The sequence below is a fragment of the Xenopus tropicalis genome, chromosome 1, assembly GCF_000004195.4.
Source record: "Xenopus tropicalis strain Nigerian chromosome 1, UCB_Xtro_10.0, whole genome shotgun sequence".
Taxonomy (NCBI): domain Eukaryota; kingdom Metazoa; phylum Chordata; class Amphibia; order Anura; family Pipidae; genus Xenopus; species Xenopus tropicalis.
In genome coordinates this window covers 192,613,069-192,638,443 of record NC_030677.2, presented here as the reverse complement: position 1 = coordinate 192,638,443, position 25,375 = coordinate 192,613,069, and the positions used below count along the sequence as shown (strand labels likewise).

General features: G+C 39.0%; 1 protein-coding gene across 1 annotated transcript in view; it reads left to right on the top strand.

Moving 5' to 3' along the window:
• The window catches only part of itga2 (integrin subunit alpha 2), a 62,978-nt gene that overhangs the window by 35,743 nt on the left and 1,860 nt on the right, over positions 1-25,375 (top strand). The window contains exons 9-29 of the mRNA XM_031894257.1: positions 2,437-2,602; positions 3,572-3,648; positions 5,042-5,180; positions 6,503-6,648; positions 8,029-8,172; positions 9,152-9,355; positions 9,765-9,895; positions 11,388-11,527; positions 12,768-12,919; positions 13,677-13,787; positions 14,986-15,068; positions 16,229-16,370; positions 16,499-16,591; positions 17,142-17,218; positions 17,517-17,600; positions 19,048-19,150; positions 19,836-19,946; positions 20,372-20,470; positions 22,227-22,340; positions 23,797-23,886; positions 24,487-24,603. Coding sequence (XP_031750117.1) covers positions 2,437-2,602; positions 3,572-3,648; positions 5,042-5,180; positions 6,503-6,648; positions 8,029-8,172; positions 9,152-9,355; positions 9,765-9,895; positions 11,388-11,527; positions 12,768-12,919; positions 13,677-13,787; positions 14,986-15,068; positions 16,229-16,370; positions 16,499-16,591; positions 17,142-17,218; positions 17,517-17,600; positions 19,048-19,150; positions 19,836-19,946; positions 20,372-20,470; positions 22,227-22,340; positions 23,797-23,886; positions 24,487-24,603 — 2,523 coding nt within the window. The remainder of the gene's footprint in view (positions 1-2,436; positions 2,603-3,571; positions 3,649-5,041; positions 5,181-6,502; positions 6,649-8,028; positions 8,173-9,151; positions 9,356-9,764; positions 9,896-11,387; positions 11,528-12,767; positions 12,920-13,676; positions 13,788-14,985; positions 15,069-16,228; positions 16,371-16,498; positions 16,592-17,141; positions 17,219-17,516; positions 17,601-19,047; positions 19,151-19,835; positions 19,947-20,371; positions 20,471-22,226; positions 22,341-23,796; positions 23,887-24,486; positions 24,604-25,375) is intronic.

Genomic DNA, 25,375 nt, shown 5'->3' with positions numbered 1-25,375 from the left:
ATCAAATGGTGAACTCTAACTTTCACCCATTGATAAATTCATTTCTAAAAATTCCATAGGAATGAATAAAAAGTCAGCAAGTTTTTGTGAGATGAGCTCTAATCTCACATTTTGATAACTCTGGATTTATATATCTGCATATAGATCTGGATAAATAATTTTGACCTGTATATTATTTTGAAACCATGAAAAAACTTGCACTTTAGTAAATGCCGACCTGGTGCTTAGATGTATATTCACTAGGCACAAACATATACAGATAGCGCTTCTTATTAGCAAGTTTTGTTGGACTCCATATTTTGGAAGTGTTGGAGCAGTCAAGCGAATAGACATGATATATACTAGTCATTACAAAAGACTAAAATTACCACTGCACAAAAACATTCAAAAATCAAACTGGAATGTAAATTTCTTGAATTGCGTTAGTCCTGCAGCCACAGGAACCACATAGCACTGAGATAACTGGAACTCAAGGCATGCTGGGACCACAGTTTTCTTCATAATGTACAGACATTGCCAAGACATTATTTCACAAGTAAATGGCCTAGAGCCATTCCTCTACTGGACAGACTTTGTGTTTTAGTGCCATTATTTATTGCAGCAGCCTGTTGCCATATAATGATGTTTATAGGGAGCGCTGGCTGGGTGAGGTTGCACTCTGCGGGGGGCAGAATGGATACACATGCACATACTGTATTGATTACATTTATACATATATTTACATTTTCAAGAACAGAGTGGACTTCATTTATTTCATCTAAAGAGTTTATTGTTTTTGTTTACTGAAACAACCCCCCACAAGTCTTTAACAGATTCAGTTCAGAGAATCACATTTTAAAGCTTGTGGCAAAGTGACCCGGGGGCCAAATCATCATCACTTTGTTTCTACTGAGAGTAAACGCACAAAACATGTGACCTGAGTAACCTGTGAGCTGGAATTGTGTATCCAAGCCGTGGGTGCTTAGCTTTACCCAGCTGGGACCTATTAGCAGGAAGCCATCGACGCTCCAAGAACTTCACTTAAAGGAACAGTAACACCAAAAAATGAAAGAGCTTTAAAGTAATAAAAATATAATGCACTGTTGCCCTGCACTGGTAAAACTGGTGTGTTTGCTACAGTAACACTACTATAATTTATATAATAAGCTGCTGTGTAGCCATGGGGGCAGCCATTCAAGCTGGAAAAAAGGAGAAAAGGCACAGGTTACATAGCAGATAACAGATAAGTTCTGTAGAATACAATAGTGTTTTATCTGTTATCTGCTCTGTGCCTGTGCCTTTTCTCCTTTGAATGGCTGCCTCCATGGCTACATAGCAGCTTATTTATATAGATTATAGTAGACTTTCTAAAATAAACACACAACTTTTACCAGTGCAGGGCAGCAGCACATTATATTTTAGTTACTTTTATACACTTTTATTTTTTGGTGTTACTGTTCCTTTAAGATGTTTCTTTAGCAAATCTCTGAGCGCTAACATGGTGGGGTACTTTTAACATCATTTTAGTGCACATTATTTTATGTCAGATATACACAGTAGCTCATCATTGTACAGCAAATGCAATTGGATTGAAGCCTGTGCTCCTCCTGGTGTATTTCTAAACTAGACTAGTGATGAGCGAATCTGTCCCATGACATTTTGCAAAACACATTGAAGCCAAAGGGCAGTTTTTTCATGCAAAATGAATTAAAGTCAATTGGCATGTTTTCTTTTCACTGATTTTTTTTCTGTACAAAATACATTGATGATAAGAATACATTGAAGTAATTGGACTTTTTGCAGCTTTTTTTTTCCCCAAACAAAATGCATTGAAGACAATGGGCATTTTTTGTGTTTTTACGGCAAAAATTTGCGTAGGAAAAATTTTTGCTGGGTTTTCATGAAAAAAATTCCTGATGGCGAAACGCAGAGTTTTGCCACCAATCCATGTTTCAGTCATCGCTAATTAGAGCTAGAGCATCAGAAGATCATTTAGTTTGTATTTAATTCATAAAGCTACTGGGACAACACTCAGCAAATTTGCCCATGGGCTGTTACCAATAGCAACCAATCAGCAATTGGCTTTTTTTCATGACCTCCACTGTGTCTTATCTGATAAACTGCTTAGTGTCCCTATGCTACTGTCCTGCAGTCTTACCCTCTGTATGCCTTACTGGTCCTTTACTGCCTGGGCTGGGCTTTAGGCTAAGGCTGAGGGGGTATTTGCCTAGTTACCAATGGAGTTGCCTAGAGGGAAGTAAGCTGTGAAAAGTACAAAATACATGTTACATGTTATTAGTATAGACTTCCAAGATGTTTAAACTGTGGCCTGCGGTTGTTTTGGAACTTCTATCTATTTGTGTTTACAGAAAGCTACAGGCATCTAAAAAATCATCCAAAATTTATTTCAAAATTATATAGGAAAAGTTATAATTGTATTTTGCTATTTTTCCATAGGTTTTAGGTTACTACAACAGGTACAATATCGATAGCAAAAATCTGATCAAAGAAATCGAGTCCATCGCCAGCGTTCCGAAGGAGAAATTCTTTTTTAATGTGTCTGATGAGGTTGCCTTGTTAGAGAAAGCGGGGACCTTGGGCGAGCGCATTTTTAGTATTGAAGGTAAGGTAAATGGAAAGTATTATCTCAATCACTGTTGCTGGTGTTGTAGGGCTGAAAGCCTCCATAACAAATATGACAGAGAAAAAATTACCGAGGAGTTGTAGCAACAATTTGAAACCAAATACAAATTTTTGGAATGTACTACTGTGGATGTGCAACAACCTGATAATGAATATCCTCAACTTTAACATTAACCAAATTGCAGAGAATTGGCACTCCTTGGTCCACCATAAAACTTGTCTTTGTTGCAGAGGTTTTAGACATCTGAAGCCTCTCTAATTGACTTTCTAATTTAAAAAATTCCTTCCTGACTCCAAGATGGCAATCGGACCAGTCCCTGGATCAACTTGTACTAAGAGCTATCTCTGTATTCCGTCACTTGCTAAAAAGTTATCCAGCCCCTTCTTGAAGCTATATAATGTATCAGCCAAATTAGATATGTCTGTTTTTGTGATATGTTTTATTGCTCTGCAGTAAATTTTAATTTTCACAATAGTTCCCCTTTAGGGTGAAGACACACAGAGCTACTTAGTAGCAGCTACTTGTCACGGCTACTAAACACCAGAAAATCCCCTACCATAGACAAGAATTGCCTCTGATGAAACACACATAGAGACAATTATAAGTAAATTATTAGCATTGTCTATTTTTGTAGCTGTGACAAGTAGCTGCTACTAGTAGCTCCATGTGTCTTCACCCTTCAATTAAACCTGTTGTAAATAATACACTACTTAGATAGTAAGCTCTACAGGGTAGGGATCTCCTTCCTCCTGTCACTTTGACACTTAGCTTTCAATTGTTAATATATCTGTGCTGTAGCTGTGCTTTATTTCTATCTCTTATTGTATTGACCCCTGTTTGTTCTATTAATGCATAGTTCTGCTGTACAATGCTGTGTACATAAGTATCGCTATATAAATAAAACTATACATATGCACATACATTGCTGATATAATGCATCTGATTTAGGCACTACACAAGGAGGTGAGACTTTTCAAATGGAAATGTCCCAAGTTGGTTTCAGTGCACAATATTCAGAAAATCAGGTAAATATGCTGCATATAACTGTAAAACGTTGCCAGAGTGTCATGGCTTTGTATATGCTGTTTATAAGATTAGTTTTATCAATTATTGTCAGTACTATCTGCAAAAAAGAAAACCACTAGTGTTTTTATCAAGAGTTGATAAAGTTCACAAGTTTTTAATATATTTGTTTCCTTTCTCAGTCAGAGCTCTTATCTTCAATCAGATATTGGGCATTTAATGCTTTTTATCTTGTCTTTCTCAGTGCAGATCTTAAATCCCTTCCTCAATACAGTACAGTACAGCTATTTCTTTTAATAGTGTAGAGCAGGGCTACCCAACTGGAGGCCCGCGGGTTGGATGTGGCCCTCCAAAGGATTTTTACGGCCCCCAGTCTGCTCAGAGGCTGTATAGACTTTACTATATAACATCATTATTTTAATTTAATGTGACCCTGCAACATGTTGTATAAGATATTATTGGCCCATTACATGTAACAAGTTGGACAGCACTTGTGGAGTCTATTATCCTATAACAGACATTTGTGGACTGGCTTGTATTAAAATAATGCTTTTATGGAAAAAGTCTTTGGACAGATTAGGGGCCACAAAACTCCTTTGGAGGGAAGAGCTGGACAGCCTTGTATTACACCAAATTCTACTTCCTCTGTATGTTACTGTATGTGTTAGAATAATGCGATGCGTCTGTGCATTATTATTTGCATACTAGTTGTAGATGTGTGAATATCCGACCCATGGCCTAGTAACTAGTACCTTACAGCATAGAATGAATGTAAGCTGTTGAACTACAGTTAGAAAGTAAAATAAACAGACTGTGCAAAATAAAAAATATTTCTAATATAGTTAGGTAGGCAAAAATGTAGTCTATAAAGGCTGGAGTGTGCAGGTGTCTAACATAATAGCCAGAACACTACTTCCTGCTTTCAGCTCTCTAACCTCTTAGTTAGTCAGTGACTTTAGGGTGGGCCACATGGGACATAACTGTTCAGTAAGTTTGTAAGCATTCAGGTCAGATTCAATAGAAAACTAATGGAACAGTTATGTCCCATATGGTCCCCCTTAGGTCACTGATTGGTTACTGACTGCTAATAGCTTAGAGAGATATAAAGCAGGAAGCAGAGTTCTGGCTATTATGTTAGATATCTGCTCACTCCAGCCTATATAGATTACATTTTTCCTAACTAACTGTATTAGAAATACTTTTTTATTTTACACAGTCTATATATTTTACCCAGTTTCATTTTTACACTAAACTGTTCCTTTCAGGGTTACAGGCTGGATATCACTGGTTTATAGATTTCTTGTGTGCCGGGACCAAGTTCACATCATTGTGTAAGTTATTTATTGTCCATTGCTAGATAATTGTTTGTATAAAAAGCCTACTTTGTTCTGATAGGGAACACTGATGTTGGGAGCGGTCGGCGCCTATGACTGGAGCGGCACAGTAGTGCATGAAAAAGCAAAGCAGTTTTCTGTTTTTCCATATAAAGCATTTGAAAAGGTCCTGCATGATCGGAATCAAAGCTCATATCTGGGTAAGGTGCACCAATAACAATCATAACATGCAGACACAATATACATCATCTCTGGCAACCATGAGGACTCCTCCAGGTTCTAACTGGGGGGTGGAAGGCCCACCGGGGCTTCTGCCTCAGAGGCCCCTGCACACCCCAATGGCCTCTGCCGCCTTCAAACACACACACACCCTGCAGGACCCCCAACACCCGTCCGAACCCCTCCCCCGAGCGCACCTAAATTAAACTTACCCGAAGCACGTCGGGGAAGGGAGACCGAATCAGGGGAGTGCCCTGTGGGGATCAGGTCTGGGCCGCTGGGACCTACCGGGTTATTTTCCCAATGCCTCGGCAGCCCAGTCCAACGCTGGACTCCTCAGTCTATGCTACCTGATGACTAATCATGTGACCATTGTTACATGTGATGAGCAAATCTGTCCCTTTTCTCTTTGCCGAAAAATTTGCGAAACTTTGAAAAAATGTGCAATGGTTTTTTAATGCGTGCTGCAATTTTTTGGACAATTTTTTTTTTCACCGGAATTCATGCCTGGCAAAAAATTTTACTTATCACTAATTGTTACCTCTTTCTAAATGTTCCTTGCTAACCCAGCTCCTCTATGGGGTATACAAAATACAAAGGGCAGTATTTATCCAAAAACTATACACTATCCTCGGTTCTTTCCATAGGTTATGGCACACCTAGAATTTTGAACTTGTGAAATGATGTTACCCACTAAAACTGGGAATGGGAATCACTATAGGTCGCACAATGTAAAGAGATACCACAATTGTTATTACAAAATATGCTTTATGGCTACTCTATGCGCCAGATATAAGTACATTCAGATCCCATGGCCTTCCCCCCATCTATATTACCTTTCTTCCTTTTTAACATTGACATCAAGTTTCATGCTTACTGGCTGGGCTGCAAGAATACTGACCAGGTGAAAACCATAACTTTAGTGGACACTTCTAGATGTTGGGATGTGCAGTAGATTTACCCCACCTTTATATTTCAGATTATTAGGAAGGTTTCATTTTCAAAACCAACATCCCGTTAGAACAGGGGGGCATGGAGCTTAGCAAAGAGATACAGTATATACTTTTAGTGATGGGTCTACTACCTTCAATGTCACATGTAAAATTTAACTTACATTACATTGGAAAAAAAGAGTTATATTGATTTAATATGAATATCAACCGTTTGTTGTGTAATTTTCCCAGAAGTGACCTACTTTGGGCAACCTTGCACTAGAAACGGAAACAATTTAGGCACAGTTTCTCCAAATACAAATGTGCATTGCTCTAGTAAATAAATAAATGATCTGTTCTCATCTTTCCAGGATATTCTGTCGCTGTTATAAATATGAAAAACTCAGTGAACTTCGTTGCTGGTGCTCCAAGAACAGACTACACAGGTCAAGTCGTAGTGTATAATATTACCAGCCGGGGAAATGTCTCCGTCATTCAGATCCAAAGAGGAGAACAGGTTGGTTCCATTTTTTAATTGAGAAAAGTAGACAAAAAAGGTACAAAACAGCAAATCCAATGATGCATTGCTTGTTTTTTTCTGTATATTTTTTGTGTTTCCCTTCATACTTTATTAAATACACTTTAAACACAGATATTGCAACTGCACTTCCTTGCAGTGAGCCAATCAGATTACAGGGAATGTACTTATTCCTGTTCAGCCAAAGATCCCTTACTGTACTTATGGCTCTCTCAGCATTTTCCATTTAGAATAAGCACATCCATTGTGATCATATAACACCAGGGGGCCCTCATGTATAGAGGGCGATTTTTCACCGCTAATTCACTTTTAGTACAATGTAGATATTGATATTCTTAGACAAGTTGCAATTGGTCTTTTTAAAAAATTGTCATTGTTTTTCAGTTATTAAGCTTTTTGTTCAGCAGCTCTCCAGTTTGGCATTTCAGCAGCTATCTGGTCTTATTTACCTTAGCAACTAGGCAGTGGTTTGAATGGCATACAGGTATCTTATCCGGATACGTGTTATCCAGAAATATGGAAAGGCCATCTCCCATAGACTCCATTATAAGCAATTAATTCTAATTTTTAAAAATTAATAATTTTCTTTCTTTCTGTAATAATAAAACAGTACCTGTACTTGATCCCAACTAAGATATAATTACCCCTTATTGGGGGCAGAACAGCCCTATTGGGTTTATTTAATGGTTAAATGATTTCCCTTTTCTCTGTAATAATAAAACAGTACCTTGTACTTGATCCCAACTAAGATATAATTACCCCTTATTGGGGGCAGAACAGCCCTATTGGGTTTATTTAATGGTTAAATGAATTTCAGCAGACTTAAGTTATGGAGATCCAAATAACGGAAAGATCTCTTATCCGGAAAACCCCAGGTCCCGAGCATTCTGGATAACAGGTCCCATACCTGTACTAGAATATGAATAGGTGAGGGACCCAATAGGAAGACAAGCATTAAAAAGTAACAATAATAAGAAAATTGTAGCCTCACAGAGCAATAGGTTTTGGCTGCTGCGGTCAGTGGCATGGAAGGCAAATCATTTTTAATCTAAATAATAAAAACCAATTGCAAAGTTGCTAGGAATAGGACATTCTAAAACATACTAAAAGTTACCTTAAAGTTGAACCATCCCTTTATATCTTAGCTTTTGGAGTTTTACCACATTAATGACCACATTTTTTCGCCTCATTTTTTTCTCAAATAGTGCAAAAGTGCTCACATTTTAATAAATGTGCCTAATAGCAATGGTAAAAACACCCGTATTAGCTGCACATATTACCTCCTGTATGACTATAAAGCAGCCTAATGGTGTCCATGAATATTCACATGTCTCCTAACAGCATTACTATTGATTGCAGATTGGTTCGTATTTTGGGAGTGTTTTATGCTCTGTGGATGTCAACAGAGATTCCATTACTGACGTCTTATTAGTAGGAGCCCCTACATTCATGAATGAGTACAAGAAAGAAGAAGGCCAAGTGTACATGTTCTCTATAAGAGATGTAAGTCTGTCACAGTAATAATCACTGATTATTCTTTGTATTAGAGGTACCAGACCCCTTATCCGGAAACAGCAGAACAGCCCTATTGAGTTTATTTCATGTTTAAATGATTCCCTTTTTCTCTGTAATAATAAAACAGTACCTGTACTTGATCCCAACTAAGATATAATTACCCCTTATTGGGGGCAGAACAGCCCTATTGGGTTTATTTCATGGTTAAATGATTCCCTTTTCTCTGTAATAATAAAACAGTACCTGTACTTGATCCCAACTAAGATATAATTACCCCTTATTGGGGGCAGAACAGCCCTATTGGGTTTATTTCATGGTTAAATGATTCCCTTTTCTCTGTAATAATAAAACAGTACCTGTACTTGATCCCAACTAAGATATAATTACCCCTTATTGGGGGCAGAACAGCCCTATTGGGTTTATTTCATGGTTAAATGATTCCCTTTTCTCTGTAATAATAAAACAGTACCTGTACTTGATCCCAACTAAGATATAATTACCCCTTATTGGGGGCAGAACAGCCCTATTGGGTTTATTTCATGGTTAAATGATTCCCTTTTCTCTGTAATAATAAAACAGTACCTGTACTTGATCCCAACTAAGATATAAATAATCCTTATTGGATGCAAAACAATCCTATTGGGGTTAATTAATGTTTTATTGATTTTTTAGCAGACTTAAGGTATGGAGATCCAAATTACGGAAGGACCCCTTATCCGGAATACCCTTGTCCCGAGCATTCTGGATAATGGGTCCTATACCTGTACTGTGTAAGTGGCCCATTCATGATGTCACAAATGCCATTACCGTTAATTTTATATTATAATCTACAGAATAGTTGAATTTAGTCAACCTATGACCATATGACGTTGTTATAGGAAGAGAAGTCTAAAACCTGGGGCAGTTTAGGATTTACATATAAAATTAGCTTTTTTGTGAGGAATTTTTTTTTTTCGCCTCTTCAAAGGGAATTTTAGTTCAGCGTGAACAGCTGGAAGGTCCTAAAAGCCTGGAGAACACCAGGTTTGGCTCAGCCATAGCAGAGCTCTCTGATATTGACTTGGATGGGTATAATGATGTCATAGTCGGAGCGCCTTTGGAAAACCAGAACAGCGGAGCAATTTATATTTTTAATGGAAACCAAAACACAATAAGAACCAAATATTCCCAGGTGAGCAAACTATTTATCAACTATTTGCATCACTAATCACTAAAAAAAAATATGTATCCTCTTCATGATTTTTTTATGTAATAATATGGTTTGGAACAGTTCCCTAAGCCCCGCCCCCCTGTTCCCCTGCTGATCTGGCTGGCTACTTTGTGACTCAAATAAAATGTAACAGTAGTCGCCTTTCCTCAGCCTGCCTTCAGCCTGCATCCTCCCAATCCCACAATTCCCTGCACACGTGATGTCAATAAGGAAAGGAACATCCCAGTGCAATGCATTGTGGGTTATGTAGCTCCTGCATGCTGTCTGTAAGCTGTGGAAAAGTTGTTACAATTTGTAACATTAATGTTTTAGTCCCTCCTCCCCTGCCAGGATTTCAAATATCAACTCACAAATGATTCCATCTCTTTAGAAAATTTTGGGTTCTTCATTCAACCCAGGGCTGCAGTACTTTGGGAGATCTGTGGATGGACACCAGGATTTAAATGGTGACACAATAAATGATGTATCGGTGGGGGCTTATGGAAAAGCTATTCAGTTATGGTAAGTGATTCAAAATCTTTATTGACATACATGCTGGTGATACTGATTATTATTATTAACATGTATTTATAAAGCACCAACCTATTCCACAGCGCTGTACAATAAGTGGGTTACATACATTGGACATACAGACAGGGTCAGACTGGGCCGCCGGGACACCGGGAAAAATCCCGGTGGGCCCAGGCCTTAGTGGACCCCGGCACCCAGTCAGACCCTTGCCGGCACTCCCCCAACTGACTGTTCCTCCCCTGGTGCGTTCAATTTATACGCGCTCGGGGAGGACGTCGGGTGGGGGCCCTGCGGGGGGAGGTTAGGGGGGCCCCTAGGGGGGGCTGGCTAGGGCACCTGCAGGGCCCCTGGGGCGGGAGCCCGGGTGGGCCCTGCACCCCCAGTCCGACCCTGCATACAGAGTAACATATAAAGCAATCAATAACCAATACAAGAGGTGAAGAGAGCCCTGCCCAAAAATTATATCTTAGTTGGGATCAAGTACAGGTACTGTTTTATTATTACAGAGAAAAGGGGATCATTTAACCATTAAATAAACCCAATAGGGCTGTTCTGCCCCCAATAAGGGGTAATTATATCTTAGTTGGGATCAAGTACAGGTACTGTTTTATTATTACAGGGAAAAGGGAATCATTTAACCATTAAATAAACCCAATAGGGCTGTTCTGCCCCCAATAAGGGGTAATTATATCTTAGTTGGGATCAAGTACAGGTACTGTTTTATTATTACAGAGAAAAGGGAATCATTTAACCATGAAATAAACCCAATAGGGCTGTTCTGCCCCAATAAGGGGTAATTATATCTTAGTTGGGATCAAGTACAGGTACTGTTTTATTATTACGGAGAAAAAGGAAATCATTTCTAAAAATTAGAATAATTTGTTTAAAATTGAGTCTATGGGACTTTCCGTAAGTTGGAACTTTCTGGATAATGAGTCTCCGGATAACAGATCCTATACCTGCAAATGTTTCCCTTACTATGCACCATAAATAGCAGGTAACAGCCCTTAGCAAATCCATACAGTACCCCAAAAAATCCATAATACTGTCTGATGGGAATTGTTGTTTATTTGCAACCTGTTCCTATACTCATCAAGAGGCTACACTTACTTCAGTGGTCATTAGATCTTTAGCCTCTGCATTATTATATTGATGATATATGATTTCTATATAATTTAAACAGAGAGCTTAAAAAGATAGATTGTAAGCTCTACGGGGCAGGGATCTCCATCCTCTTGTGTCTTTGACTCTTAACTTATTGCAGCTGTATCTTGTATTTATCTGTATTTATTGTTGTACTTTGTATTTATCTATTATTATCTTAATAACCCCCTGTTTGTATTAATCTATTCTACTGTACAGTGCTGCGTACATAAGTAGCACTTTATAAATAAAGATATACATACATACATTTAAGTGAAAAAGTTCTACTAATACACTCGTGGTACCGCTTGTATATATCCAGTATTGTCTTGCCTTTCAGGTCTCAGCATATAGCTGATGTGTCAGTGAAGGCGATATTTATTCCACAACAAATCATTCTTACAAACAAGAACTGTGAGGTGACAGTGAGAATATGCTTCAGCGCCGTATTCAGACCCACTAACTCCCAGAACTCCGTAGGTAGGTAACATTATGTGCATTTGGATTACTATGGGGCTGATTTACTAACCCACGAATTCGAATCCGAATTGGAAAAATTTTTGGAAACATTTTGCGACTTTTTCGTATTTTTTGCGATTTTTTCGGCGCCTTTACGACTTTTCGGAAATTATTGCGACTTTTTTGTTACCAATACGATTTGCGCGAAAAAACGCGAGTTTTTCGTAGCCATTCCGAAAGTTGCGATTTTTTCGTAGCGTTAAAACTTGTGCAAAAAGTTGCGATTTTTTCGTAGTGTTAAAACTTGCGCAAAACGTTGCGCCTTTTAAGTTTTAACGCTACGAAAAAAGCGCAACTTTTCGCGCAAGTTTTAACGCTACGAAAAAATCGCAACTTTCGGAATGGCTACGAAAAACTCGCGTTTTTCCGCAAAAATCGTATTGGTAACGAAAAAGTCGCGATAATTTTCCGAAAAAATCGCAAAATACCGATCATTACGAAAAAAACGCAATCGGACGCATTCGGCCCGTTCGTGAGTAAGTAAATGGGCCCCCTTGTCTCTGGCACCAAAGCCATTATTTATATTTGCTTATATACCTTTATAGAGATATTTTACTTCTTTATTTGTCATTTCTATTGAAACATCTTGCCAATACTACTTTAGGGGCATTATTACACATTATTATTATCTTTCATATCAATCCCTTCCCCCGGGGAGCTTACTATCTAAGGTCCCTATCACATTCACACACAATTTCATAAGAAGCCAATTAACCTGCCTTGGTTGTTGTAGTGTTGTAGTGTGGGAGGACATGGCATTATGGCTGATTCTCCTGCTTTAGAGCACAGAAGGGCCTTTAGGCTGTTCATATGAGCTTGGGGGCTAGTGGGCAGTAATTCATTATAGTAGAGAGGTTTCCTTTATTAGTTTACATTTCTGAAAATAAAAAGGAATCATGAAATTTCTTGACAAAAAAAAGAATAATTCAAAAATACATCCATAGAAAGGAAGAGGCCAGCCTTAGACATCTGAAATTCCTCCCTGGAACAATTACTGTGATTAATATAATTGTGTTGCTTGTCCATTACCGTTTGCCATTGATTAAGGGGGCATGGTTTTCTTCTCCTTTAGTTTTAAAATGAGACAATGGGAAAATAACTTTTTAATGATTTGCCATTTATTTCTGCAACAAATAGATATAGAAACACAAATATACTGTACAAATGATTCTGGTACTTAGTATTTGTGTTTTCCTTCTAGCTGTGACATATAACGCCACCTTGGATGCAGATCTTCTCTCATCAAGAGTGACATCTAGAGGACAATTTAGGGAGAGCAACGACCGGTTCTTACAGAGGAATATTGCCATTGGACCCACAGAAAGCTGTTTCGAACACATATTCAATGTTCAGGTAAAGCAAAACGAATATAGTTTTAAACCAGTACAAATACTGCTAAAATTAAATGTTGTGTTCCTTCTGAGAAAATATGTGTTTATATATGTTGAAAACTGAAAATCCAGAATGTTTTTCATATCTGGAATTAAAGGGGAACTCCACCCAAACACATCTTAAGCTTCTTGAAAAGTAAACATTATTTCAAGCAACTTTGCAATATACATCAGTTAAAAAAATATGCAGCCTTTTAATGTAATAATATGGTTTGGAACAGTTCCCTAAGCCTGGCCACTGTTTTCCTGCTGATCTGGCTGACTACTTTGGGACTCTTTATTTATAAAGCGCTACTTATGTACGCAGTGTTGTACAGTAGGATACATTAATACAAACAGGGGGTTATTAAGATAATAATAGATAAATACAAAGTATAACAATAAATAGAAATAAATACAAGATACAGTTGCAACAGTAGTCGCCAGTCCTCAGCCTGCCTTCAGCCTGCATCCTCCCAATCCCATAATTCCCTGCACACGTGATGTCAAAAGACTTTGCTCCCCCGCTGCTAACCCAGGTGTAAAACATGGATCATCTTTTAGCGCTAATTAGAGGCACTACCTATGTTTTATTAGTGGCATAAAGTGCACTTTTAGGACACAAATCAAGAAATAGAGGTATCTGTACCCATCAAGTATGTGATTCGTCTAAGAATTTAATGTTTGAATCAGATTATTTTCTACTTTATAAATTTACAAAAGAAATGTTATTATTGCAGGAGACTTCCAATACGGAGAATGCTCTTGCTCTACGGATTAATGTCATTGCACAGAACCCAGGGACAAGCCCAGTCTTAAACCCTTATTCATCAAGTTCCACAGAATGGTTTGTAAGTACTGCTATTTGGACACAACAAATGGTGCCAAATCTAAATTAAATTTCTGGATTAAGACAATCTGCATAAACAATAGGGGCAAATGTGTAGTTGCAAGGTAGAGATCATCACAGACAGCCCTCCAGTCTTCTCTCTAACATTAGGATATGATATGTTTTGGAACCCTTTTGGCACAAATTGGGGTGCCGAGGTTTTGTTTTTTGGAGAAACAAAACAGTAACCATTGACTATTTATACCAGGGGTCTCAAACTCGCGGCCCGCGGGCCATTTGCGGCCCTCGGTTCAGTATTTTGTGGCCCGCACCAACGCCTTCTCAAAAGCAATGAATGGATCGCGATTTTTATTGCGATTCAAGGGATAATGCAAGGCACGGCGGGCGGGAGCTGCTGATTGCGGAAATGACGTTATGCCATCATAACAGTTATTATGGGAAGACGTTCTGTGTGCACAATTAGCTGCTAAGGAGCTAATTTCTGCACACAGAACGTCTTCCCATAATAACTGTTATGATGGCATAACGTCATTTCCGCAATCAGCAGCTCCCTCCCGCCGTGCCTTGCATTATCCCTTGAAAGCCAGTTTTTTGTGAAATCCCTTATGCGGCCCAGCCTCATCCTGACTTTGCCTCCTGCGGCCCCCAGGTAAATTGAGTTTGAGCCCCCTGATTTATACTAACTGGCTTTTTCAACGGTGTCAATAAAAGGCTAGAAAAAACTACAATCAGTGATGTTCATTGCACATTTCACAATTCATCCTGACAAATTAATCCAGTCAGACCCACAAGCTACATGTCACTTTCCTTGCAAAAATGACAGTGTCAGACTGACCCACCAGGATACCATTTGGCCTGTTTCATGGCCATTCCCTATTTCTGAACGAAGAAGAAAGAGGAGAAATAGATGGAAGAATAGATGCTAGCATGTAAATAAAAGAGACTTAAGAGAGAATAAAGAGGTTGGGTGAAGAAATGAGAAAAAATAGTTCGGAAAGTGGGCCCATGGTCTAAGGTTTTCTGGTGGGCCCTGGGGTCCCAGTCCGACACTGGAGCTGAAGGTTTTCTGGGCAATGAGTTCACTGAGTACAATGCTGGCTTTGCAGACTAAATTCTTCTCAAATCTTTATTATTTCTATCTAATAATGAGCTCTGAATATTTGTGAGCATCAGTTGACTGTTCTTTTGGTTTGTATCAGATTCCATTCCTGAAAGACTGCGGTGATGACAAAATCTGTATTTCAGACCTCTCTCTGCAGATTCAGCAGATACCAAATGATATGTAAGTCAACCTATGTTTTCATAAGACATATTTAATTCAGTTTAACCATATCCAAAGGCTTGCTTTAGCAATAACTGTCGCCCAGTAAAGTATTTAAGCAGTTGTATAATGTGGCTCTGTTCAATTCCCAGTGCTTCTTGCGTAATGCAGCAGTTAGTCCAAGATTTGCTGTAGCAAGATTCATTTGGAGAGCATCCTCCATCCATAGTCACTGGACTAATGGCGCCGCTTTGCCTTTAAACCCACTTTTAGGCATCCTGTGCATGTGGTAGGGTCTGTGACTTCAGGCAGCTGGCAGTCACCAGTGATCACAGTGAAGATGCAAGGAATTATCTCAATGGAATTTACTTCACATATTGAAAAACAATATTGTGCCAATTAATTGTACTCACCTAAGTATAGAAGGAATGTCGTAAGGAAAGTAGTGTTTTAGGCTGATTTATTGAAATTTTCTCAGAAAATTCCATTAGTCCCGCCCATCTGTTCTACTTCCTGCTGCCTCCTTTCCCAGGCTGTGCAGTCAGCACACTGCACTGTAAGATAAGAACCAATCAGCAGCTAGGCGGACCTGATTGGGAACCAAAGCCTGTCTTTGCTTGTGTCACTGCAGGGCTGTGATTGGTTATCCCCCTCCTACTGTGCTTCTGTCAGGGACCATTAGGACATGTCAACCCCTCATTAAAATAGGGACAGGGACCTGAGAGGATCTATAGGGAGCTTCAATAAGGGCCATTTTTACAAATAGTATTAATTTTTAGACCAACATAAAACCAGCACCATACATTATTCATAATTGCCTACAAGATTAGAGGTTTTTTTTGTTTATCCAATATGTCTCATTTAATGCAAATGTGGAGGAATGGTACAGTAGAAAGCATAACAAAAACAACCATCTTCTTCATTGTGTAGAATATCTGACTTGGGCTTGGAAAAACAATTAAAAAATTGTGGTGGGCTCATGAATAGAGAGACTGAGAACATCAGAGAATTATGATTAAAAAAAAATATAATAAATGAAGATATGCTGCACAGGAAGGATTCTACGCAGTGTATATAAAATACAAATATATAAAATAATCAGAATTCACAAATATTTGGGTTTTTACCCTGTCACTGTGGATGCACCAACTATTTTGCTTTGATCTGTTTGTGTCTGACAGCAAACTGCCCTACATTGTGAGTATGAAGGACAGGCGCTTATTGTTCCAAGTAACAGTGACCAACAAACAGGAGAATGCCTATAACACAAGGCTCAACGCTGTCTTCTCAGAGAACTTGTTCTTTGCATCCTCTACAACTCCAGTAAGTCTCTGGTCTTTCATTGCTATTGCTAATGTACATATGTGTTATTCTTTATTTGAAAGCCACCACCTATGTTAGAGCAGCCGCTGCCGGCAAACTATGGCTGACATATTTTCATTTTGTTACAGAGGGATGGAACGGAAGTGTTATGCCAAGTTGGTAATGCACAAAATTCAGTCAGCTGCTTGATTGGTTTTCCTTTTCTTAAGGACGGACAAAAGGTAAAGTAAGATTTATGGAAATATCAGTCATGGGTGCACAATGGGTGCTAGTGAAGTAAGGTTGTAAGATTGATTTCCAACACCAATGTTAGATAGCAGGAACAGGTGGAACTTGGGGAACAGAAAATTATAGATAATTTATTATTCCCTAATAAAAGTGAAGTATGAGACAGAACCATTTGCCTGAATCAGGGTTGTTCCAAAACCATAATTTAACATTAAATGTGTTGCCCTCTGTTGTTTAGGGCTTTAAGGGTTTGACTTTGGTTTAGCTACTTATTCAGGTGTCCCTACCTTCTTTTAGCCTTGAGCCACAATCAAATGTAAGAAATGTTGGGGAGCTGCACAAGCATGAAAAATGTCACAGTGGCTGCCAATACGGGCTGTGATTGGCTGTTTGATAGTCCCAATGCATTATGGTTTTTTCTTTTTACATCAACACTCAGCAAAGATATGCGGAGGTGCAAGGAGACTGCTAATTTATCCCAGGTTTATTGCAAAAAGGTATACTATTGAGTGAATAAAAAGGACCTTCTCTTTGTACTTTTAGGTTATATTCGACATTTGGTTCGATTTCAATCTGAACAATCTGCAGAATAAAGCCTTTATTTATTTCCAGACAATGAGGTATGTGTAATAGTTGTTTATTTTTTGCTTATAATTCCGGTACTGCTTCACAAGCACTAATGTTACCAGTTCTAGAGGATGATCATTTGGGGTTGGATCATGTGAGGAGTTCCTTGTGTATATACATTACTGACAATGATTCTGAAAGATACCAGGAGATAACATATCTCTACAAATGAGTCTATTGAGAATACAGAGCAATAATGTATCCAAATAACAGGTTTGCCCTGTGCTAGGACACATCCCATGTGATATATATCTTCTATTGTAATTGATTGGATGGATATTTGTTTTTCAGTGACAGCAGAGAAGCTCGGGAAAACGACAATTCAGTCAACATTTCTTTGCCAGTTCAGTATGATGCGGAAATCCACCTTACAAGGTGCAACCCTTTATTCATGTGCAGTATAATGTATGGGGGAAGTATAGATAGATTAGTGGGGGGAAAATGCATTTTATTGACCAGAGTTTCATTGGGTATGGCTGTATAAACATCCAAACATTACATTTAATTGCACTTTAATAAAAAAAAAAAAAAAAACATCAATCAGAAAAATTGATCACATGAATGGGCAGTAAGAAAACTTGATCACAACAAATATTACCACAAAATTGTCCAATAGATTTTTTACATATTTAACTTTTTAGAAACTCTTGCATTATTAAAATCATTTGAATGTTGAAAATGCCCCTCCCAATGTCTTCTGTAGAAACGCCCCAGGTTTCAGCGGCCGAGTTTCTGCAAGTTTTTTTTTTTTACATCTCCAAAATTCGATTTCAGAAAAATCAAAATATCAAGCTTGATTTTCTTGGGGCAAAACCTCGAGTTCAAATTTGAATAAAATTGCCAGTATTTAACGTTAATCACTTCTACTTAAGAACACCTTAATTCAATCAATCCCAGGCAAATCTTAAAATATAACAAATTAGCAGTTTTAATATAACTAGAACAATTATTTTGGCCGCTGTAGCCCTGTAGGTTCCGATGTAAATAATAATAGGAAGCACTTGAGCTTAATGGAGTTCCAATGGGCTATACTCCTAAATCGCATTTATTTTTTATGTATTGTGGATAGGGGGCACTATAGAGACTATAGCGCAGTTCTCATTTTGCACATAAGTCCAGAAGCAAATAAATGAAATTTTCCAGAATATTCACTGTTGGTTACTATGCTAAGACATATTACAGGTTTATGATCAATTATGCGGAATGTTTAGGACCCGGGGTTTTCCAGATAAGGGGTCTTTCCATAATTTGGATGTGATGGGTTTTTTGACTTTTTTCATAATCCCATAGAAAGTTACCAGTGGAAGTGGTGTAGATAAAAATAAAAAATGTTTGGTGAACTTATAAAATACTTGCGAACAAAAGCTTTAACTCCTAGCTGTTGCTCTGTGCTGCAACCAATTGTAGAAATCCAAAAAATAGGAAAAAAGCTTCAGCAGGTTTGCTAAAAAACTTTTATTTTTTATTGTAGTGGTAACACAACATGTTTCGGGTCAATACCCTTTATCAAGTGTACACTATACCCACAATAAATGTTTTTCAGTAAACCAGCTGAAGCTTTTTTCCTATTTTTTGGATTTCTACAAGTGGTGTAGATGTAGGTGTGATATGACATGGATTTGTCCAGTTGAAAGTGGTCAGTAATGACTCTCCATAGGTGCAGCATGAGGAGATGCATCTTTCACATGGCCTGTATAGAGTGCTAGTACAACACTATGCCCTATAGGAACCTCATTGTACGTTACACTATTCCAGTATGATGATATATTGGTCCTTTTCATTGTTAGACTTTGTACTGAACATACGTTTTTCTGTTTCGTAGGGAGGCCAACATAAATTTTTATGAAGTCTTTCCTGGTTTAAATATCCCATCGGTGGTAAACAAGTTTGATGATATTGGGCTAGAATTCAATTTCTCAGTAAAAGTAAGTAAGGAATCATTGTGATACAAGCCCTTTTGTACAGATACGTACAGAGATAGACTAAAAGCTGTTACAATGTAAGGTTAAAAAGATCATTTTGAAACTACAAAGGTGACCTACTGATCAGCATCACCCTTTGCGGAATATATACATTGCATCTAACTTACAATCACTTTGTATCGGCTGTAGAAGAAAGGTTTAGTAGGGTTGCTATAGCGAATGGGTGCAAGAGGCATAAACCCAAGGCCTTTATGGACACAGGCCCACCATTAGCCCTTTCAGCTGACTTTGGACAGTTGCATCTTATCTAAATGACTTATTCACATTATTTTCATCACTGCCTGGAGAGGGCTTAAATCTTTTAATGCCTTTAGATCTTAGGAGAACTTAAGGGCATTTGCCTTTACCTTAGTGAGGCCTTGGTTTTAAAGAATAAAGTATGCATTAGAGAATTCTCTGATGGTCTTGAGCTTTAGTCCTTTGTTTGGCCTACCTATTATGTTGAACAGTTGAAAAGATTGCGATAATGTGATGAATGCACATCCCAGAATGACTGTATCATAGTACATTGGGACTGTAATATGGACTCTTAGGAGGGTATTTTAAAGGCCATGTACATTAAAGCGGTACAATGAAGCACTCCAGCCCATCACCAATGCTAATGACAATTTCTGTTCTTTCTCTCTAGGTTAGCACTGGAACAGTTCCACTAAAAACAGCTTTTCTCTCCATTAATGTGCCACAGTTCACAAAATCAAACAATCCTCTGCTGTACATCACTTCAGTCCAAACAGACCAGGTAAGGAATTGAACCAAGCTTCCGGGTCATGGCTGTACAACACTACAGTATTTGCACTTACATTACATTTTATTGACTGATGTAAGGGGTCTTTCTGGCTGGAAGATTTGTTCATTCAATGCAGGGATGTAGATAGAGGCTAGTGATGTACAGGCCAGAAACTTTCTGACCCGCAACCACCTGTCCCTTCTCAATCCAGGCCTAACCCAAAATAAAAACTCACCCACATTCTACTCATTCCTATGTGTATTAATCAAATGGTGAACTTTCACCCTAGCTTCTAAAACTCCCAAAGGAATGAATAAAACTCACATTTTGATAAATCTGCCCCTTAGAGTTCTAAACAAACTTCATATTCAGTTTGTATTCACATGATTTTTATTTAGGATCTAAAACATTAAGGGTTTGTTTGTTTTTGTGTTTAGATGAGTGGTGTTTCTTGCAATGCGAATATAAATCCTGACCACATAGGAAGAATTCCATATGAAACATCATTCAAAGAAGAGAACCTTAAAAATGAGTTGGTAAGGTTACTGTACTATATCTTTATTTGTATCTGTCTCTGGGCAGGCGTGCATGGCTGCTAGGGAATGAAAGCAACACCGGGGGGTGGGGGGGCAATCCTCAGTTCAGATACAAAAGGCACCTATTTCTAGCTTAATAGGTGTACATCATAACACTATAAGGTGCAAGGGGCCTAGTACTTACACCTTGAACACAGTTAAATGATAGCATCCCATTTGCTCTTTGTGTTTGAATTGACCGCACATTCATTGCACAGTTGTAAGATCTGTCTCTTGCCCACCTGCCCTAGACTCGTAATGATGCGGGGCAACTGGCACACCATTTACAAATGACACAAATTTTGCATCCGTAATTTCCCATTTCAGTGGAGTAAGTAACACCTGCAGGGCTTTGGGTAGGAGACGGGAAAATTAGGGTTGCAGGGAGCTGCAAAGATCATGGGGCCCAAGAAGGGATAAACCCCCAAATGTAATAAAATGGAACTAAGTTTGCCCAGGTACAGTAACCCATAGCAACCAATAAGATGTTTGCTTTTAAACAGCAAATACTACCTGTTGTGGGTCACTGCACCTGTGAAAATGTAGTGTATTTTATTACATTAACTTTACTAGAGAGATACTGAGTGGCAAAGGGCAGAAGCAGATCTTTTGCATAGGGATATGGGGAGCACAAGGAATGAGGGTATTGTAGGGGGTATAAAACCACTCACCCCACCCAAAAATTTATTATTGGAGCCTCACCAGAGCATCATACCCACAATGAGATGAGCGCTTCTCCTCACAACTTTATTCCAGTACAGACAATAAAGAAGTGATCCCAGAGAAGATGAGATATGTTACTTAACAAGGGAAAGTGTAAAGATCCCCTCATTTGGTGCGGTCGCCAAACAAGGAGATCATTGTACAAGTTGCTACCATGTGCAGGGCCAAACTGGGCTGAACCAATAACTGGCCCAGTGGGAAACAGAGAGACAAGGACCTTATTCACACACTTATGGGCTTAATTATCAATATTCGAGTTTGTGAATTGTTTTTCTAATTCGAATAAACTCGCATTTCCAACGCTTGCTTATTTATTAATAAGGAAAACTCGCTTGAATAAAAAAACTTGAATTTGCGACTTTGCAAAATCTCGAAAATATCAAATTGAAAATATTTCTTGACTTTGCCTAGAACAACTGCAATTGACTTCTACATAAACTCGCAAGCTTTTAGATGCCGATGTTTTAAATTTAAGTTTTTCAGATTTTTTTTTCCCATTTTCCAAGACATTTGAGTTTTTCAAACATAATTCACTAAAAAACTTCAATTGTGAAAAAAAATCAAATGCGAACATTGACCAACCCCCTTACAGAATATATGTGGCCTATTTTCGGGCAGATATCAGATGGGCAGACAGTCCCAGGTTCCTCATAGACAGGTGATAAGCAGGCAACACAATCTGAAAATGCAGAGTTGGCAGCTGCTATTGGTGTGTGTATGGGCAGCTTTAGGCAGCTACTATTGCAGGGCAGTACTGTATGCTCTATTAACCAGTGTGAATGGCTGCCCCCTGCTCAGACTCCAAATCTCTGCACCCTCAAGGGTTAAGGTGGGGGTCAGGGCAGGTATACAGTGGGCTGCATGGAGTGAGGGATTACATACAGTACATACAAGATTATTTTTTACCTCCCCTAGATTTATTAAAAATGTGCCTTCCCTTTAGTATTGCTATAGCAGCACTATATTAATAAGCCCTTCCCTGTTTGTGTTACAGAACTGTAAGAGCGCCCGCTGTGCCGCCATCCAATGTTCCCTGGAAGGCCTGCAGCTCCGAGAAGATTATTATGTAAATGTCTCTACCAGAATCTGGAACGGAACGTTTGCAGCTGTAAGTGCGAATTCAGCCCATAGCGGCACCGAGTCACGTTTGGACACATAGGGGCACATTTACTTATCCTCGAATCCGAATGGGAAAAAAACGGATTGGAAACAAAAATTTAGCGTTTTTTTTCGTCGCCATCACGATTGTTTCGTATTTGTCGCGGCTTTTTCGGTGCCGTTGCGACTTTATCGTATTTTGCGCGATTATTTCGTCCCCGTCGCGATTTTTTCATATTGCACTATAGTAAACGGCGGAAAAACCAATCCGAATTTTTCGCGACGGCGATGAAAAAGTCACGGAAAATATACGATAAAATCGTAATGGCGACGAAAGAGTTGCGCAAAATACGAAATAATCACGACGGCGACGAAAAAATCACAAAAATAACGATCGTTACAAAAAAAACGCATTCGGACGCTTTCGGACGTTCGTGGATTAGTAAATGTGCCCCTTAGGGTCCAAAAAAAAAAGCACTATATTCCTTTTCCCATTCCTTGCAATAAAGATACCTTTATCACACGCTATTTATTCCACACACCGATTTACATAATAGTCACGGCTTCTAAAAATTTGGGGCCAATATCAGGAATTTTACCAGTTTGTTTTCAAAAATGTATTTTCAAATATTATACAGAGGCTAATTTGTAATTTACAGCAGGGAATAATAAGAATAAGAGGGGGGAATAGGGCTGAGCGCTGCTGCAAAGCTCTAACTACCCTTGGAGCTGAATGGTCTTTGTCTGCAGAGCAGTTAAACACAATCTCACTCGGGGATCTTCCTTGATAAATGTGTTGATTCATTAGAACGAGTTCCTGCCTGTCAGAAACATTATTGGAATGTGTCCCATCTGATCTACTCGCACCCCACATAGATCCTCCCCAAACAGAAATATTGCAAAGAAAATCTGACACTGACAGGGTCTAAGTTCATTTAAAGAGCAGCACTATTTACCCACTGTGCCCACATCAGAGTGTAAGCTCCCTTGCACAATATACAGTAAATGGGAGCTTGTGTGCTTTATCATAAATAAGAAGCTCCACCCCCTGCCACCTACATAACAAACAATACAGGTCAACTTGAACACACTGGTGGACCCCCTGCTGCCCCCCCCAACAGATTTTTGTGGTAGTATTGTCCATATCCTACTTTATACATTTGTATAAACAGGGACTGTCTCCTAGGAAATCCATAACCTGCTAAATGCCCTTACCGTTATTTGGGGCTTTCTGGGTAATGGGTTTTGGTATAAGGGATCCTATACGTGTGTTAGGCTGGATCTGCATTTCTTCAACCTATATTTACAAGCCTTGCACCTTTGGGGACTTTGGGAAAAGTTTAAAACTGTGTTGCATCTGTCAGATACATTAGTACAACCAAGAATGTTATTGTGCCAAAGAATTGTATTAGTAAAATACTGAATATTTGTAATAGTCACAGTGGTGGTTTCTTTTTGCTTTTTAGGCACATTTCCAGACTATAGAGTTAGTGGCAAATGCAAAAATTGAAACAATGGACTCAGAAATATTCGTCATCAGCAACAAAGACGCAATGGTAAGAATGAATTCTGCGCAGTCTGCACTCAGTGGTGTATCTAGAGATGGACCCTGGGTCTGTTCCTCTGTAGGGAGCCCAGGGGTGACCCCCGACACATGCAAGATAATGGCAGTGCAAGTATTGGTGTAACCTTGGGGGCCTGGGCGAAATCACGATTAATGCAAAAAAATAAAAAATCATGGATCTCCCTTGATTTTTTTCATGCTGCAGCTCAACTGTGATTTTGCCTGAGGGGAAGGTTGGGAGCCCGAAAATATATTTGCAGGTGTGGGCTCAGCCCCCCAAAGTTAACGCCATTTCTTGCACTGCCATTATCCACTAAATCGGCCCAATAAAGGGAAGTGATACCTTATTGTAATGTATAAGGGACAGGCATTGTACCAGCGTGTTATTAGCACTTGGGGTCTATGTCTGCAGAACATCAATATTGTTTTACTAGAGATGCCATCTTTGTTAAGTATTAATAAATTTTAAAACATAATTAGAACTGCTGGGAATGCCTGTACATTGCTCAGTGAGATATATGCTATTTTTCTATATGATACTGACTAATCTTGCCAGTCTGCTGATCTGCAACTGTTCCCTATTTTCCTGCAGATCCCCCTGACAATAACAAAGCCTGGAGAGAAATCAGAAGTTCCAATTGGCATTGTGATTGGAAGTGCCATTGCTGGGCTTGTTCTTTTAGCTGCGCTAGTTGCCCTTTTGTGGAAGGTACCTCTTATTCATTATTAGCAGCATGAATGAAGCATGGTGCTCCCAACGGAAGGCTATTGTACATAACCATGCCTTACACCATGAATGAATGACCTCAGTCTCCGTTGGAGATCAAAAGATTACTGACATAGCCACAATATGGAGATAACAGAGAATCATTATGCTTGCTGCTAATTATCTTGCTCAGCCCCACAAGTACAATATCGTGAACACCAGGTTCTGTCTCCAGCAGTGTCTTTGTACATAAGAGATACCAACAGATCACCATTTTTTTTAAACCATTAGGTGCTATGAGCCAGAGGGCTGGAAGTGTGACTATTTGTGGCCATAATAGGTTTTTTATTCACCTCAGTTCAATAGGGTGTATAGAAGTCTACTAAATATAAACTGTATAATTGGTGTTCAGGCAGGGTGCACACTCGCAGTATTTTATGAATAGTGGCACAGGGTGTAAAAAAAGTGCAAAAAGCAGTCGTAAGTGACGTTTTTCATACTTTGCCCCCTGCTCTGCTGTCAGTGTCCATGGATGTAGGTCTGGTACAGGACCTGCGTGTTTTGCATTAATATAGCACTGCCTCTATTCATGGGTTACGGGCTGGGGATGGCACATAGGCATCCCCCCAACCCTCATTCAGACACACAAAGTAGGGAGTGCTGGTGGGTACAGGGTGCACAGAAGCTTACTGCCTCCCATAGGGCCTATAGTACAAAGACAAATGTACAGCGTCTCCATAACAATGAAGATGAATTGTCCCACACCAGCTTCATA